Here is an 18,587-nt window from a genome sequence, read left to right as displayed (position 1 = left end):
GAAAGTGACTGCATTTGGGCTATTTAGTACCAAACAATGTCTCCGTTCAAAAAAAAAAAAATAAAATAAAATAAAAAAGGGGTACCAAACAATGTCATTTTCTTCACCACCATTTATCACTCTGCACCCCATATATTGTGGATGGTGCGACTCTTCTATTGTTCCTTAAGTATAAGACACGTCAGTAAAGGAAAAGATGTTTGTCCCTTAGTAATATTATTCAATAATATTTTTTTTACAAGAGGTCTTGGATTCAAATTTTAGGAGTGACAAGTTCGCAACTAATTTATTCGTTCCTTTTTAGTGTATAAATACATTGTTGTATAAAATATTTTTTTTAGACAAACGATAACGTTAGTGGATTAAATGTTAAATATTAGAGGGAGAAAGGAATCAGTGGAGATCGAATTCGTACCATAATGCATAAACATTATTATTTTCCGTAATTGAAATTAAGAGAAAATGTGAGTGCATTTGACCCAACAATGACATTTTTCACTCCATTAATTACCATTTATTACAAGTCTTGCTTTTGCTTCCTCTCCTGCCCTCATATTTAAGGAGTAGGATTTTCTCTCCTCTTTTTTTCCCTCTCCTTCCCTCCCCTCCTATTTGAACGGTCACGGTTAAGTCATGTTAACATTTTATATTAATTTTTTATAGAAAAAGAAAGACCAAATATAGAATGTGAGAGGAAAAGATGAAGGAAGATAAAAAGAGGAGGATAAAGAATTCTAGTCTCATATTTAAACCCCATCTCTCTCTCAGGAAAGGATGAAAGATGATGAAAAGAGAAGGAGAGAGAATTCTAGTCTCATATTTAAACCCCATCTCTCTCTCTCTCTCTCTCTCTGTGCTTATTCTTTTGCTTTCCCTTTCCGGTTGATAGCTCACAGTACACACACACCTCCATTTCTAGCTTTTGCCTTCAAAGCCTTTTCTTCTCCTTCAAAGTTTCTCAATCTTTTTTTATTTTCTGTATGTAACGAACTGGAATTAATCGTGACAAGGAGGCAACAGTTATGTCAGCATCCCTTTATTCATAACTGCACGGTGACTAAAGCAATTATTGACGGAGTAGGCACCCAGAAACGTTACGGTTACTGTACCGGCCAAAGGTTACGAAAACAAAAAGGTGACTACTGCTTGTTTTGTTTTTATTTTGTTTGTTTGATATGTTTGTTTTGTATGTATGATCTGGGAGAACTTCAGAAGATAGGTTGAGTGCTCTTTCATGATATTGTGTGAACAATTTTCATGATGCCATTCAACACGTAATCTGCCTCTCTCTTTCTCATACATTAAGCTTCAACTTTATATGAATCCTTTTTGATAATAATTAAATAATTAAATAAAATATCATTCTTTCTGAGAAAATAAAGTCCCCAAGTCAAATGGATATTACTAAATACGAATACTTGATATAAGTTTAAGATAAAAGGTATTCATTGAGTTCTACAAATATAACCAATACATGCGTCATCCAACTGTTGATTAAGATTGTCATAACAAAGTTTATCCAGTATATTAAGACAAAAACAAAACCCAAACAGATACCGAAAGGCCAATTTTATAGGTTTTGCTTGCTTTTAGCAACCCAACAACAAATAAAGATTCACTGTGAAACGCAAAATATCCAGAGCTAAAAACTCAGTAAAAAAGCATGGAATCGATAATCCATTAAGGAAAAACAACAAAGAAAGCTATTAGGTTACCATAGTCAAGCGTTCTCATTTGCCTTGAAATGGGGGTACCACCTTAGACACGTATCCAAACCGGACGCAGCAGCTCGTATTCTAGCACTGACTTATCAAAACACAAAACACACATCCCTAAGATCCTGTATTACAATTTGGAGTTTTCTTACGCATGCCTACGCTACAAAAGTAGTATAGTTATTTAAACTAATATTGAAAACCCTTACCGAAGCACATTAATAATATAACTAATGAATGTGATTCGAGAAACAAACCCTGCTCGACTTATCAGATCTCAACCTTGCATCGCTGGTTCCAACACATCACCTGTACACAAAATCCCCCCAAAAAAATTGATAAGTTACCTACTTAATAGATTAATGTACACAGATGTGAATTTGGTTAGTAATTAATAATCTTTATTTAACCGGTAGTTTCATTCCTACTTAAAAACCAATTTGAATAGCTTAAAATTAAAAAAATTGCGAAATTTTATTGTAGACATATTGTAAATTTCGTTGCATGTAAATGATGCATCACAAAACTCCACATGGTGTATGACTCATCAAAAATGGACAAGTCATCAATGACATGTGGAACAATTCTTTGAAGACTAATACACTGCTAAAGCTCTCTTCAAAGAACGCACAACCAAAGCCGAAGCTTTCTTATGACCAAAGCCGAAGCATTCCCTTGAACAATCAACAAGCACTTGTGCCGATTCCTTCAAGACTTTGTTGTAAGCTCAAAACTTGTAACGACGTTCGATTCAAGATCCAGTCGCCAAGACCCTTGAATCAACAAAATCCTGCATCAACGTCACATTTGCCGCAGGTCACACAATCCTTGAGGTGAAGACTATCCACGCATTGTTTCAAGCTCAAAACTTAAAGCAATTGTTTAATCGTTCGTCCGAGATCAAGTCATCACGACCCTTGGATCAACAGCCTAGGCATCTACATCAAATTTGAAGACTGAATAAGAGGAAAGTTGTAAACAGAGATTGTAACCCTACAAATTTCAATTAATACAAATCTACTTTGTACACGTGTTCTCATTTCATTTGTTACAGAATTTTCGTGTTTACAAATTTGGCACGCCTAGTGGGACGTCTATGCCTCTCATCTTTGTCTTCAAATTCGCAAGAAGCACAAATGGCATCAAGAAAAGATCAAGTTGTTCCCACTACCAACGCAAAGAATAAGAACATCCTTGCAGCAAGTTGTGGCACTTTAGGCATCACAACCCGAAGCAAGGCAAGAGCTCTCTCTACCATACCTTCCACCTTTACATCTAACATGCCAAATGAGCAAGAGCACCCGAGGTACGTGCTTGTGATCACCTTGGCCTTGCTAAGGGCACCAAGGGAAGAAAGCCCAAGGAGGTACTCCGAGTCTTTGACTTCCGATGCCGACTCAAGTAGCAGCTCGCATCCCGTAGCTATGCAAGTTATGACTACTGGGGCAACTTAGATCGAGGAGCAGCTGGCCCAAATGAACGAAGCAATTACAAGGCTGACAAGGACCATGGAAGAGAAGGACTTGCAGATTGTTGCACTCGTCAACTGTCTGGACATGTAGCATGACGAAAAAACTAACCATGACCCAAAAGTCTATCCGCAAAAGAAAGAAATCGACGAGGAAGAGGAGCCTCTAATGGAAAAGGCCAAGAAGAAGCTAGAGGTGGACCAAGCTGTGACATTCATGGGATCTCTCTATCCAACAACTACAAGAGATGATCGCAAACACCATCAAGGTGCAGTACGAAGGAAGCTCGCATGACTCTGTGCTGTACTCAAAGCCCTACTTCAAAAAGATTGACGCCTTGAGGATGCCAAGGGTTTATCAGCTGCCCAAATTCATGCAATTCGATGGAAAGGGCAATCTTAAACAACATATTGCCCATTTCATTAAAACCTACAACAACGCTGGGACGGAGGGAGACTACCTCGTCAAGCAATTCGTGCGCTTACTGAAAGGTAACGCCTTTGACTAGTATACCAACCTCGAGCCTGAATCCATAAAAAGCTGGGATTAGCTTGAAGGGGAATTCCTTAACCGCTTCTACAGCACCCACCGCACTGTAAGCATGCTGCAGCTGACAAGTACAAAGTAGTGGAAAAACAAACATGTCGTCGACTAGATCAATAAATGGCGTTCATTAAGTTTGGATTGCAAAGATCGGCTTTCTAAAACCTCCACCATTGAGATGTGTGTTCAAGGCATGCATTGCGGGCTACATTACATCCTCTAACGCATAAAGCTGAGAACATTTGAGGAGTTGGTAACTCAATCCCACGACATATAGCTGAGTATTGCCAATCATGGGAAGAATGAGCTGATCACCGACTTCAAAAAGGATAAAGTGTTTACCCCAAAAGTAAACAAGACTGGGAAAAAGCCCGCCAATGAAGCTTTTGCCGTCCATACTACCCCCATCAAGACCTCCTCCACACCCATGAAGATCTCTTCCAAGAATAAAACGAATGAGATGAAGAGAGGTGAGACTTCTTACACCCAAGACAGGTACAAAAACTCCTTTAGGGAACTGGAGCAGAATACGTACCATTTTTTTTTACTTTGACGTGGCAACAATGTTAGACGATTTGCTGGAAAAGAAAGTGATCGAGCTACTTGAATGTAAGCGACCCGAAGAGATGAATCGTGTTAACGATATAAGGTACTGCAAATACCATCATATCGTGAGTCATCTTGTTGGCAAATGCTTTATCCTCAAGGAGCTCATCATGAAGCTGGCACAACAAGGGCAAATTGAACTCGACTTGGAAGATAGAACTGCAACTTTTGCATAACTTTCGTTGGGGGCAAGCAACCAAAATGCACCTACCGACAAGAAAGAAGGGTGGACATTGGTGACCTCCAAAAAAACGAGGAAGACAAAACCACAAGCCACACGACCAAAGGTGGAACAAGGGAGAAAGCATTGTCGCTGCAACAATAGGAAGCCTAAAAGAAACGTAAGAGTTGCTAAGCCCACATACGTAAGGGAACCTATGGAGTAGGAGCCACACATTCCCGTCTCGTTGCACGAGTACTTCCCAAAGGATTTCTTCCAACAGTGCACTGCCACTACCTGTCACATGGTTGAAATAAAGATAGAAGAGCCCTCAAAAGGCAAAGCTATCCACGTCGAGGAACATGCCTAAAGAAGGCCTGCCAACACACTTTAGCATCGAGAAGGCGTTGCAATTGCCCAAGAAGATGCGAAAAGCACTAGTAGCAGTCTTGGCTAGTCCCAATGACCACGAAGTGCAAGAAAGCAAAGACGAAGGCTTAAAGCTTTGACCACATGAATACACCACATGTTGTGCCGTTCATGACGTAATCAACTTCACCGACGAAGACTTGATGTTGGGATCAAAGCTTTATAACCGTCATCTCTTCGTCTCTGGGTACGTAAGGGAGCACAAAGTTAACCACATGCTTATGGATGGTGGATCGGCCATAAACATCATGCCAAAGTTAACAATGACCATAATCAGCATCAAGGTGGATGAACTATCCTAAAGCTACCTTATAATCCAAGGTTTTAACCAAGGAGGACAAAGAACGATGGGCATGATCCGAGGGGAAATGACCACTGGCGAACTCAAATCAAACACAATATTCCATGTGATTGATGCAAGAACTTCATACAGCTTGCTCTTAGGAAGACCTTGGATCCACGAGAATGGAGTGGTGCCGTCCACCCTTCACCAGTGTTTAAAGTTCTACCGAGAATGAGTGAAAGTGAGAAAAGACGACAACAAGCCATTCACCAAAACTGAATCACACTTCACATATGGCAAGTTCTACATGGATGAAGACATGGTGCACAAAGCTTTTCCAAAAGAGATCAAATCCACAGGCAAAGCCGTACCTAAAAAGCAGAAGTGGTAAGTCGTGCCCAAGAAGCAGCAAGAGGAAGCCATGCCATCTTCAAACAAAGACGATGATAAGCCTGCTAAGCCCACAACAACCAAAGAGAATGTGACGCCTTTAAAAGGACCAAACACACCCGTCTTCCGATACATCCTGATGTCGAGAAGAAAGAATGGGCAATCCCCATTTGAAACTAGAACAAGCAAAGCCAATACATAGTTGCACAAAGACGATGTAAAACTGCTAAAGACAAATGCAGTTTTACCTCTGACATAGCTAGGCAACGCTAAAGTTTCAAAACTACCATAAGGTTTCGTAAAACCCCTGCCAAATGGGGTGGAACCAAGCTCTCTTCTAACCAAGAGGATCGAAGAAGGTTTCGACCCAAATGCCTACAAATGTATATCAAAGGCTGGGTACGATTTTGCCTCATCTTCAAATCTTGGGAAGAAGAATGCAAACACCGTCAACGACAAAGAACTTAACCTCATTGAGACTCAAAATAAGTTGAAGGAGTATGGTTACAGAGTTGACAACAACAAAGCTGGACTTGGCTTCACACCAAATACACCCATGAAAATTTCAAGCAAATCGAAAAACATTAGCGCTCAACACATCAACGTGAGTGTTGAACAAAATCAAGAGAAGCCTAAACCTGCCCCTCTAACGTTAGTCTTCGATAGGTTGAATTGATCAAAACCCAGAATTTCGGCACTTGATCGCATTGGTGGTCAAGACCGAATCTCCGTCTTCAAAATGCTTAACATGCCAACACCCTAAATCTCTGTTTTTGAAAGGTTTTCAAAACCTAAAAAACAAAGCAACACGACTATCTCTCCTCCGCGACGATCGGCCTTGGAAAGACTTGAATAAACCAAGAAGCCTTCTAGAAAAAGGAAAACAACGCCAAAGGAAGAAAAGCTTGACGATCTAGCAGAAAAAGATGACGTTCGATGCTCGATTCAAGAATGAAGCGCCAAGCAACCTTGGAAGTTGACACAGAAGGACAACTGAAATGAAGGAAGCACATCGTTGTCCGCATTGGCCAATCTTCACGCCAACAAGCCCAAAAAGGTGACACTGAAAATGAGGTCCAAGATGTCTTCCACATCACGATCAAAGAAGATAAAGAAGATGAAATCCCCGAAAAGGACGTCACTACAGCACTACCACAACTCGAGTATGGGGGGCAAGCCACGGTCAATGATCTCAAGGAGCTCAACTTAGGCAGAAGCGATGAGCCAAACCTATCTTCGTAAGTGCACTGCTAAGTACATACGAGGTCGAGGAATACTACCAACTGCTAACGGAGTACAAAAACATCTTTGCTTGGACCTACAAAGAAATACCCGGCCTTAACCCTATCATTGTCGTGCATCATCTTGCAGTCAAACCTGGAACGCGACTGATAAAGCAAACTGAAAGACGTTATCGATTCAAGCTCATCCCGTAAATTGAGGCTAAAATTGACAAGCTCATCGGAGCAGGCTTCATTCTAAAGATACAATACCCTAAATGGATCTCCAACAACGTCACTGAGTACCAAGCACTGATCATGAGACTCTAAATGGAGATCGACATGGAAATTACAACACTAGAAGTATATGGCGACTTTAAGATCATAATCAACCAACTATTGACTGAATATGAAGTGAGGAAAGATGATTTCGTCCCATACTTTGAGCTAGCAACTCAACTGCTACAAAAATTCGAGGTCGTGACGCTAAAACATGTGCCAAGAAAAGAAAATCAAATGGCGGACGCTCTCGCTAACCTAGCCTCAAGTATAGCGCTAGGAGAAGACGAAGCTACAGATGTGCCAGTTTGCCAAAGATAGGTGATCCTATTAGTCACTGAAATGCTACTGGATATATGATACAAACGTCATCACAGTACTTCCAGTTGACACTGAAAAGTGGAGACAGCCACTGATTGATGACTTGGAGCACAGAAAGCTTCCAGCCAATCCTGGACACCGTTATGAAATACGTCAACGAACACCTCGCTTCCTCTATTACAAAGAAACACTCTATCAATGTTGTTTTGAAGGAGTACTTCTAAGATGCCTAGGTGAGGAAGAAGCCAATCAAGCCATGGAAGAAACACACCTAGGCGTATGCAGAGCCTATCAATCTAGACCAAAGCTACACTTCTAGCTCAAAAGAATAGGTTACTACTGGCCAAGCATGGTAAAGAACTGCTTGGAATACACCAAAAATTGCCAAGCCTGCCAATTCTACACCAACTTCATACATCAACCGTCTGAGCTATTACACCCTACGGTCGCTTCATGGCCATTTGATGAATAGGGATTGGACATCGTGGGACTAGTCATGCCTAAATCATCTGCAGGAGAAGCCTACATCCTAAAGAAGGAAACTGTCATCCACTTCATCAAGGAGTATATCATCCACTGATATGGTGTGCCTCACTACATCATCATCGACAATGGAAAATAGTTCTCCAACCGGCTCATAGACGAGCTCTGTGAGAAATACAAGTTCAAGCAACACAAGTCTTCCATGTATAATGCTCCGGCCAACGGTTATGCGGAAGCATTCAACAAAATGTTATGCAACTTCCTGAAGAAGGTAATAAGCCGAACAAAGAGAGACTGACACAAATGTATAAGTGAAGCACTTTGGGCATATAGGACGACACATAGGACTCATACCCAAGCTACACCCTCTCGTATATGGCGTGAAAGTTGTTCTACCGCTTGAAAGTCAAATCCCCTCACTAAGGATGGCTATACAAGAAGGCTTAACTGAAGAGGAAAACGTAAAGCTACGACTTCAAGAGTTGGAAGCACTCGACGAAAGAAGGCTAGAAGCTCAACAACACTTGGAAAGCTACCAAGTATGGCTATCTAAGGCATTCAACAAGAAAGTCCGCCTAAGGTTTTTTCAAACTGGAGATCTTGTCTTGGCATTACGAAGGCCTATTATCACAACTCACAAGACAAAAAGCAAGTTCACATCAAAGTGGGATGGACCTAATATAAGAAGTCTACACCAACGGTGCTTACTTAATCATGGTAGAATATGGCTTAAAGATCGGCCCCATCAACGACAGGTTCTTGAAGCGCTACTACCCCTAAACCAAATGCACAGAGCTTCTCGCCCGCATGAGCCTAAACTGCACAGGGCAACAAACACTCCTTGTTCGCATGAGCTTAAAAGGCAACACTCAATGCTCCTTGTTCGCACGAGCTTAAAAGGCGACACTCAACGCTCCTTGTTCGCACGAGCTTAAAAGGCGACACTCAACGCTCCTGGCCCACAAGAGTATAAACTATGTACGGAAAAATCAAAAATCAAAATCACCATCAAAATCAAAACCATAAAAAAAAAATCCACCATTCCTTTGAATATAATTAAACAAAGACGCGTATACGGCATGATAAAGACCCACGCTAGTAAGCACATCTTTGGATCGACTCAAGACTTTTTCAAGCCACTCTTAATAAAATTTAGCAAAGATGGCTTCTCCAGTAGTCGACATGATACCATTCCAAGTTATAATTTCTCTATGGATGGAATCACCAAGAAGCTCAAACGAAGTTGGTGGATTATCACGAACATGATGCAAAGGATTCAAAATAAGAATCTTCGATGTACATGCCTTCTTGTTCATATTCAGTTGACCAAAATTTGTCACCTCCTAAGATACTTCGGAAGACCACGACTTGATATGCATTGAGTTGTCTTTCGCAGGAAGAACAAGCACCTTAGGGCCAGTCAACAGCGCACAAAGTTTCAACGTCGTTCCCCTATCTTGTGAATCGTTTTCCTTCGCAATAATAGTGATGGTGTTACTCTTAAAGCATTTGAAAAATACCATGGCTGCAACAAAATAAACAAGGCAACATAAGCATAAGGGTGGGGCAGCAAGAAACAACATTGCTTCACTAAAACGAAAGACATGCGAAAAAAAGCTCGTGAGCGTTGAAAGATGACAATGGTCAAGTCACAACAACGAGAAGAAATTAGCCACAAAAGCTTGAGCAACATGGCAAAAAGGGCAGCTACAAGATGGTCCTTTAAAGCATGCTAGAGTAGCAAAGAAAACCAAAGTGCTATGAAATCGCACTACGCAAGCAGTTTCTTGCACTGCACAACAACGTCACCACTGAGGTAAACTGCGACCAAAAGGCACTACACATCGTAACACCGCTGCAGCAAGCACCAAACAACAAAACTCACGGCAACAAGCAGCAATTGCACATGGCACAGTAGCAAGCATAGTGGTAGTGCATGGCAAGGGTGGTTTGTGACAAAAACACACCCCCAATTGTCCTATAAATAAGGGTTAATTGCTTCCTAATGCTATAAGGGAAAGTATATACCAAATAGTAAAAGGAAAATTGAAAGAAGGAAGTACATTCCAACCAAAAGAAGGAAGCAAATTCCAAGCAAAAAATGGCAAGGTAATTTAGGCACAAGGAAAAAAAAATGTTGTTTTTTGCAAAAAAAATCTGCAAAGAAATAAGGAAATGGCTTCAAAATTTCTAAAACATTAAAGGAAAGAACTTTTCCTTGCCAAAATACAAGAGGAAATCCTTCCAAAGTAAGGACAAGTCTTCAAATTTCCCAAAACAAAGGGGAAAACACCCCCTTGGTAGAAAAAAGAAAAAAAAAAAATAGAGGAAAGGGCAAAAAATGCAAATCCTACTTACCCAAGGACAAGCAGTAAGAGCTTTCCAACACCTTGAAGGAAATCACCAAAACTTTCCAACATCTTGAAGGAAAGCACCCTCATTACCAAAATTGAAGGAGATTCCTAAGGAAGGAAAAACATTTTTTCCCACAACCACAAGGAAAAATTCAAGTCTCAAAATACACCAAATGTATTTTGTCAAAGATTATCGAAAATCAAATACACACAACAAATATGTGCCGATTTATCTATTTTCAAAATTTTCATCTAAGATCAAGCCTCTACGGACCTTGAAGAAAAAAATTCATTTCATTCAAGATCAAGCCTCTACGGCCCTTGAAGGAAAAATTTTCATTTCATTCAAGATCAAGCCTCCACGGCCCTTGAAGAAATGTTTTGTTTAAGAAATATGGCTCAATGGCCCTTGACGAAATTCATTATTTCAATTCAAGAAATATGCCTCTACAGCTCTTAGAGAAGCAAACTAATTCAAGATCAAGTCTCGACGACCCTTGAGTTAGAACATTCACATTGCAAGACTTCAAAACACATTTCCTACATGTGACAAGCACATGCCTACAACGCGCCTTGAAGTGGGGGTATTTGTAGACATGTAAATTTTGTTGCATACAAATGATGCATCACAAAGCTCCATGTGGAGTATGACTCATTACAAATGGACAAGTCATCAATGACATGTGGCATAAATCAAGCAAAGGAAGTACAAATCATTCCCAAAATTCGGCAAAGGGGAGAAATCTCCCTTAAAATCAGCAAGGGGTCCAAATTGCTCCTAAAACCGGAAAGAAAGCTAAAGCATCCTCATAAAACAAGCAAGAATTGAAGATTGCTTACAAAATAGGCAAGAAGCCCTATGAAGCCTTAGAACTCGGCCAAGCAAGGGAAAGTAGCTGAAATAAGACACAAAACATGCCTAAATTCTCCCATGGACGAATCAAGACACAAATCAAAGCCAAATCCATCCAAAGGAAAGATTTGAGAAGTCTATAAATACAAGGTCCCAATATACACATAAGGTCAACAATTTCTACATTGAAGGGTTGAAAATTTCTACATCCAGAAGAACCTCTGCACAATTCTTTGAAGATTAATACGTTACTAAATCTCTCTTCAAAGAACTCACAACCAAAGCCGAAGCTTTCTTTCCACCAAAGCCGAAGCATTCCCTAGAAGAATCAACAAGAACTTGTGCCGATTCCTTCAAGACTTTGTTGCAAGCTCAAAACTTGTAATGACATTCGATTCAAGATCAAGTCGCCAAGACCCTTGAATCAACAAAATCCTGCGTCAACATAACATTTGCCGCAGGTCATACACAAACCTTGCGGTGAAGACCATCCATGCATTGTTTCAAGCTCAAAACTTGAAGCAATCGTTCAATCGTTCGTCCGAGATCAAGTCATCGCGACCCTTGGATCAACAGCCTACGCATCTACATCAAATTTGAAAACTGAATAACAGGAAAGTTGTAAACAGAGATTATAACCCTACAAATTTCAATTAATACAAATCTACTTTGTACACGTATTTTTGTTTCATTCGTTACAAAATTTTCGTGTTTACATTTATAAAAAAGTTTCGGTCAAACCATATTTCAAACACATTGCTCTGTTCTTCCTGAGGCTGCGGAACAACACCTCCACCAACATTGATTTATAGAATCTGTCGTCCAGTGTGGCTCATCAAGCAGATGAAATAGACTAGAGTTCTTTAGCCCCACAAACCCCTAATTAACTTGAGTATTTCAGTTCTTCAACCCCACAAAATGAAATACACTTCAGTTTTGTTCGGGCAAAATTCAAAACTAGAAATTTAATCTAAGATTTTTTTCTTTTTTTTTTTCAAATTCGAATTTGGCTTATCACTACCAATCCGTAATTCAATATATGAAAAATGAGAAATTAGATCGATCAGAGAGGAGTATAACCAATCTCATTCTTTACTTCCCACATTCCCAAAAACTTCTATAATTTTTTCATTTGGTACAAATTCTGCAGCTCTTTACTTACTTCTGGTAAACTAGGAAGCCAATGCAAGTGGGACTTAAAACCTTCAAAAGTTTTACTTAGTTCTCTGGTTAATAATTTCTCCAATTTCTCTAAATTTCTCTCAACTCGTCCTTTCTAGTATGATTTAAACGGGATAAAACATGTAATTAGTAATTAATAATTAGTGAATGGCCTTCTTCTGTGCATGATAGTCATTTTCTTAAGTGAATATGTTCATTTCTTGCCTAAACAATCAATTACAAGGATTTGAATTGCGCATGTCTCTCTTTAAGAGGACTTAAGTTCGTTTAGAATGTTGTTGTGGGTGGCGGTATTAAAACTAAAATTATACAATGGTGCGTTATTTATTTGAGATACCATGCATACCAGTGTCCCTTTTCTTATTCACTCATCCGTCATCCGATTTCTTCCACTAGACAAAGTGCAGCAGGGAAGACTTTTGATTATAGGGGCTTTTAGATCCAGATCCAAAAATGTAGAGTGTTTTTAGGAGTGAGTCCAGTTATCTAATTATATGTTTTTATTTCTTTTATACTCATTTTATATTTTCTAAAAATATTAAAAATCAATTAAAATCTTCTAATATTATGCATTTTCCAACTCCAAAAGAATATATTTAATATCTTATAACAAAAAAAAAACTAATATACTAACATATATTTATCTGCAAAACATTCTACCCTAACTCAAGTAACAAATATATGAGTGTATATAATACCTATACGTGAGATATGGAACCTAATTAAAAGGTAAAAAAACATAACATACCTACAATCAAGACACATTAATCTGTGACAGGTTGATTATAAAAAAAAAATTTGTCATATAGGTAGATAAATATAATTAACCTGTGACATAGGTTGATTATTAAAATTAAAAATAAAATCTATAAATGGGGTTTAAAGTAGGAGGAAGAACAAGAAATAACAAAAAGATAAATAAAAAGAAATAAGCAAAGAGATAATTGGGAAGAAATTTGATTTTTACAATAAATCTTATCATTGAACAAATAACTATTGATAATTAGATAATTAAATATAACAAATTGGACTTATTTTAATAAATTGGATTATTTCTACTATTGGCTCAAAAAATTGGACTTATATCAAGTTTCCCTTGATTGATTTGATTATAGTGCTTTCACTTTTGATTAAACCTTATATTCCAAGAATATTCTTAACTTAAGTGTTTTTTAAATTCATTTTAAATTAATTTTCATATAAAAACTGCACCTAATTGTTGTAGGCCTAATTGCGAGGTGTGTCTTGTATCACACCATTGTGCCTTTATTTATAGTAGTATGATAGATTAAATCCTTACGCTAATAGGATTACAACTTTAATAGGATAATATCTACTAAAGGGAATATTCTAAGATATCCCTAGATACACTAAGATTTACACAATCACATTCCTATTCTAAATATGAATGCAACACCAATCATATTAATTAATTAATTGCTATTTTTATGGAATCTCATCCGTCCTCAATTTAAGGATTCAATTATATCTAGTGGGATGAAGATTAATTGGATGGAATATAATTTTTTTAGTTTTCAACTCAACATTTTCTACATATAAAAAAATAAGAGTTATTTTATAATTAAAATAAGGATAACAAAACGTACCAATAACTTGGTACGTACCAAATAAGGATAACACAAAGTACTAATAACTTGGTACGTACCAAATAAATAAGGGAACTTTAACGAAAATCACCCAGTACTGTTCACTTTAACGAAAAACCACATTTTTACGCTAAAAAGTCAATCATAGTACTATTCACTTTACTTTTCATTTTGTCCTTATCGTTAAAACTCAAAGTTTTCAAACCTTTTTCATTAGTTTTCCTAATAAATAATTACATAATGTACCAAAATTAATATTTTATAACTTACCAAAATACTAATACGTACCCAAATGAAATTTATATAACGTACCAATAATGTACTAAATGATTGGTACGTTATATTTAATGTATGTGCATGCTATATCTCATAAATGTATGTTAATATGATGTTTGATGCATTATGAGAATTAAAAACAAAAAAAAAGTTTAGTTAAGCTAAAAAAAATTTCTTTTCAAACGAATTATAATAAGATAACATAGTAGAAAAAAATAATTTGTTGTGGTTTTAGGAGATTTGTGATATTAATTTGTGAACTAATTGGTAAATTAAATCTCATAAAAATCATAATTTTTTAATTAAAAATTAGTAGAAAAATGTTGGATCAAAATTTTAAAAGCTATAGATGTTTGATTCAAAATACTTAAAATTGAGGCACTTATATCAAAACCCCCTTTTATAAAACTCAAGGTATGTTATGGGGAATAAATTTTCATTTTGAAGAGACTATAAACAGTTGTGGAGAAAAAGCGGGTGCATTAGTACCAAACAATGTCTTTTTTCTCTCAAGTGATTATCTTTTGTGAACTATGTTGATGACTCTTCTGTTATTCCTTAATTATAAGACACAGTGGGAGCTTTATTATTTTTGGACCTCACAGCTGCTATCTCAGTTTAAAAAGTTTTCTGATTAATTTCCTCTGCAATTTAGACCAAACATGGAGCATTCACGCACCAATGGAAAGCTGGTTTTGTCGAAATACCTGCATGGTTTCATTCTTTTATGGATGATCACATGTCCTGAATCTGCAGCAGTTCACAGCCCTACTCTTGTTGGAAACGAATCTGACCGCTTGGCTTTGCTCGATTTCAAGAAAAGAATAACTGGAGATCCTCTCAATGTCATGAGCTCATGGAATCATTCCATCGATTTCTGCAGTTGGGTTGGGGTTACTTGCTACCGTTCCACGAAAAGAGTCTTGATTTTGAACTTGGAAGCTCAAAAATTGGTAGGCTCCCTACCACCTTCCATTGGAAATCTTACTTACATCACTGGACTTAACCTGCAAAATAACACCTTTCGTGGTGAAATTCCTCAAGAAATGGGTCGTCTAAGAAGCTTGCAATACCTCAACCTGTCTCGCAATTCTTTCAGCGGGAAAATTCCACCTAATATATCGCACTGCGCACAACTAAGAACGCTTGATCTTGAAGCCAATGGGATTACTGGGTCGATTCCAGTCCAGCTCAGTTCATTGTTGCGTTTAACTCATCTGGAGCTTTCACGAAACAATCTCAGTGGAACCATCCCAGGTTGGATAGGAAACTTTTCTTCTTTGACTAGTCTTCGTCTTGGCGCCAACAATTTGCAAGGAAGCATACCCAATGAGCTTGGGTATCTAATAGGCTTGGAGAGTTTCATAGTTCCATTCAATAATTTGTCAGGTATGGTTCCATCTAGAATCTATAATATTTCTTCCATTCACTATATCAGTGTTGCTAAGAACCAGTTGCATGGAGAGCTACCACCAAATATTGGCATTATGCTTCCCAATCTCGTAGAATTTTTATGTGGTGGGAACAAATTCACAGGAAATATTCCTGCATCGTTTTCCAATGCTTCTAGACTTCAGGCGCTTGATCTTGGTCTGAATGACCTTACTGGGACAATCCCTGGTGAAAATCTCGGAGGCTTGCAAAGCTTATATTGGCTAAGCGTTGAAGGCAATAAACTGGGAAGTGGAACAGCTGGTGACCTGAATTTTCTCAAATTCTTGGCTAATTGTACTAGTTTGGAGACCTTGGGTCTTTCCTTTAATAAGTTCGGAGGAGAAATCTCGGGATCCATAGCCAACTTGACCCATCTGATATATCTTTCTCTTGGAGAAAATTTGATACATGGAAGCATCCCTAGAGGCATTGGAAATCTTATAAACTTGACCTTTCTATCAGTAGAACTTAACCATTTGGGTGGTAGTGTCCCTCATGAAATTGGGAAGCTTGAGAAGTTAGTGAAACTGGTTTTGAATGGCAACAAATTTTCTGGGCCAATCCCTTCATCCATTGGCAACATGACTTCATTAACATACATCTTCATGGTTGAAAACAAGTTTGAGGGCATTATACCTCCAAGTCTTGGAAACTGCCGAAATCTATTATATCTTGGCCTTTCCAGTAACAACCTTAAGGGCACCATACCTAAAACGCTTATGGAGCTTTCATCCCTTTCAATTTCTTTAGACTTGTCTGGCAATTATTTGACTGGTCCGCTGCCCGTTGAGGTGGGTTATTTAGTGCATCTTACGAGCCTAAATGTCTTAAGAAACAATTTATCAGGTGCAATCCCAAGCTCCCTTGGCAGTTGTACTAGTTTGGAGAGATTGTATTTGCAAGGTAATAAGTTTGAAGGAACAATTCCTCAATCTTTCAAAGATTTAAAAGGCTTGGAAAAACTTGATATTTCAAGCAACAACTTGTCTGGGCAAATTCCTGAATTCTTAGGCAAGCTTGGTGCTCTCAAGTATCTCAATCTTTCATATAATGATTTTGAGGGCGAGTTGCCTAAAGAAGGTATTTTTGCAAATTTTAGTGGTGTCTCTATTCTTGGAAATCATAGGCTCTGTGGTGGCATCCCACAATTACATCTACCTCCATGCCCCCCCAAAAAACACCATTCATCTCGAGGACTACATTCCCCAAAAGTAGTCATCCCCATAGCCGGTGTACTTGCAATCATAATTGCTCTATCATGCTTCTTTGGTGCTTGTTCAATGTTGAAAAAGTCAAGAGATAGACTTGCAACTTCACGTTCTAATAAGGATTGGAAATCTGGTGTCTCCTACTCACAACTCTTTGAATCAACTAACGGGTTCTCTGTGAATAATCTTATTGGTTCAGGAAGTTTTGGTTTTGTTTATAAAGGGGTAATTCCTACTGATGGAACGGTAGTTGCTGTTAAGGTATTAAACCTTCAACAACAAGGAGCTTCCAAGAGTTTCATAGATGAATGCAAAGTTTTAAGGAGAATAAGGCACCGTAATCTTCTCAAGATCATAACTGCTTGCTCGAGCATTGATAATCAGGGTCTTGACTTCAAAAGTCTAGTTTTTGAGTTCATGGCAAATGGAAGTCTGGACTCGTTGTTGTATCCAAGAGATGAGGAGGAATCTCCAAGTAAGAGATTAAGTTTCATGCAAAGATTGAACATTGCCATTGATATTGCTTTTGCGCTAGATTATCTCCACCACCATTGTGAACCGGCCATTGTTCATTGTGATCTAAAGCCGAGCAACGTACTTCTTGATGAAGATATGGTAGCCCATGTTGGGGATTTTGGTTTAGCAAGGTTCCTTTTTGAAACATCAAATGATCCATCCTTCAGTCAAACAATGTCATCTCAGCTAAAGGGTTCGATAGGCTACATTCCTCCAGGTATAAGTTTCTTTCATTCTAACTTCCTTTTTATGTTCTTAGTAAATTATTACTAAAAACCAACTAATTAATATTTATTTATGAAAAATACATTACTGCCGATATTGTTCTAATAGTCAATTGCATACGACATATTGTATGTATGTCCTGGCAGAGTACGGCACAGGAGGCCAAGTTTCCCTACTGGGAGATGTTTACAGCTATGGAATACTATTGATGGAAATGTTCATAGGAAAAAGACCTACCAATGACATGTTTAAAGACGGTCTAAGCATTTACCAATTCGTAGCCATGGCTTTGCCTGACTATGTCATGGACATTGCTGACCATTCAATTATCCTCGACCTCGAAGCAGATGGTCATGTCGACGATGACTTAGTGCAAGAGCAAACTCTATCCAGACGTAACAATCGTGGCCCGGTGAAAGCAAAGAAATTAAAGGAATGCTTGGTTTCAGTGATGCAGATAGGACTTTCTTGTTGTGCAATGTCACCAAGGGAGCGGATGCTGATGGACGCAGTTGTTAGAAAAATGAGTGCAATCAGGGACTCGTACCTCAAAGATTAAGAAAACTTGAGAAGGACAAAGCATGCTACTGAAAGGAGAAACGACACAATCACTCATCAATAATATTTTCGACTCTCCACTCACCAAAATGTTCTTTCTGTTTTTGCTTTCTTTCTCTTGCTATCACTTTGAATTTTGTCTCATTAATGTTTGTGGTGTGTTTTACTTATTTGACTTAAAGCTTTCGAATTTTAATTTGTGTGGTGTTTTTTAGAATTTTAATGAATAGTGGTTTTTGTTGGATAAATTTTTTTTTTTATGTTCTTTGTCGAATGGCTAACTCTGCAAAAAGTAGTCCCAAACTGCTAGCAGCTTTGATAGAATTTGCAAATGGTGTTAGAAGTGTGAGAGAGAAGGTGAATGGTAACAACATTGCTAGTTACATTTTTCTTTAATCTCGGTATTTGTTGTGATCGGTGCTTTAAAAATGTTATTTTACCATATTCATAAGTGAAAACATAAAACAGATTTTCAC

The 18,587-nt window shown here is 38.2% G+C and overlaps 1 protein-coding gene across 2 annotated transcripts; it reads left to right on the top strand.

The window, feature by feature from the left end:
* The first annotated feature begins 771 nt into the window (after window positions 1-771).
* On the top strand, window positions 772-18,359 carry LOC137722085 (uncharacterized). Of its 2 annotated transcripts, XM_088692740.1 has the most exons (4): window positions 772-1,135; window positions 14,826-15,559; window positions 15,707-17,545; window positions 17,700-18,359. In XM_088692740.1, exons 2-4 carry the CDS (start codon window positions 14,833-14,835, stop codon window positions 18,110-18,112), a joined length of 2,979 nt encoding a protein of 992 aa, XP_088548866.1. In that variant the 5' UTR covers window positions 772-1,135; window positions 14,826-14,832; the 3' UTR covers window positions 18,113-18,359. The 2 variants fall into 2 exon arrangements, with proteins under 2 accessions (XP_088548866.1, XP_068317171.1); XM_068461070.2 differs by having other exon boundaries at window positions 14,826-17,545.
* Window positions 18,360-18,587: the final 228 nt, after the last annotated feature.

The sequence above is a fragment of the Pyrus communis genome, chromosome 4 (genome assembly GCF_041283825.1).
Source record: "Pyrus communis isolate YQ-2024b chromosome 4, ASM4128382v1, whole genome shotgun sequence".
Classification (NCBI taxonomy): Eukaryota; Viridiplantae; Streptophyta; class Magnoliopsida; order Rosales; family Rosaceae; genus Pyrus; species Pyrus communis.
Note: the sequence above shows the minus strand (reverse complement) of the source record. Positions and strands in the feature narration are given on the sequence as shown.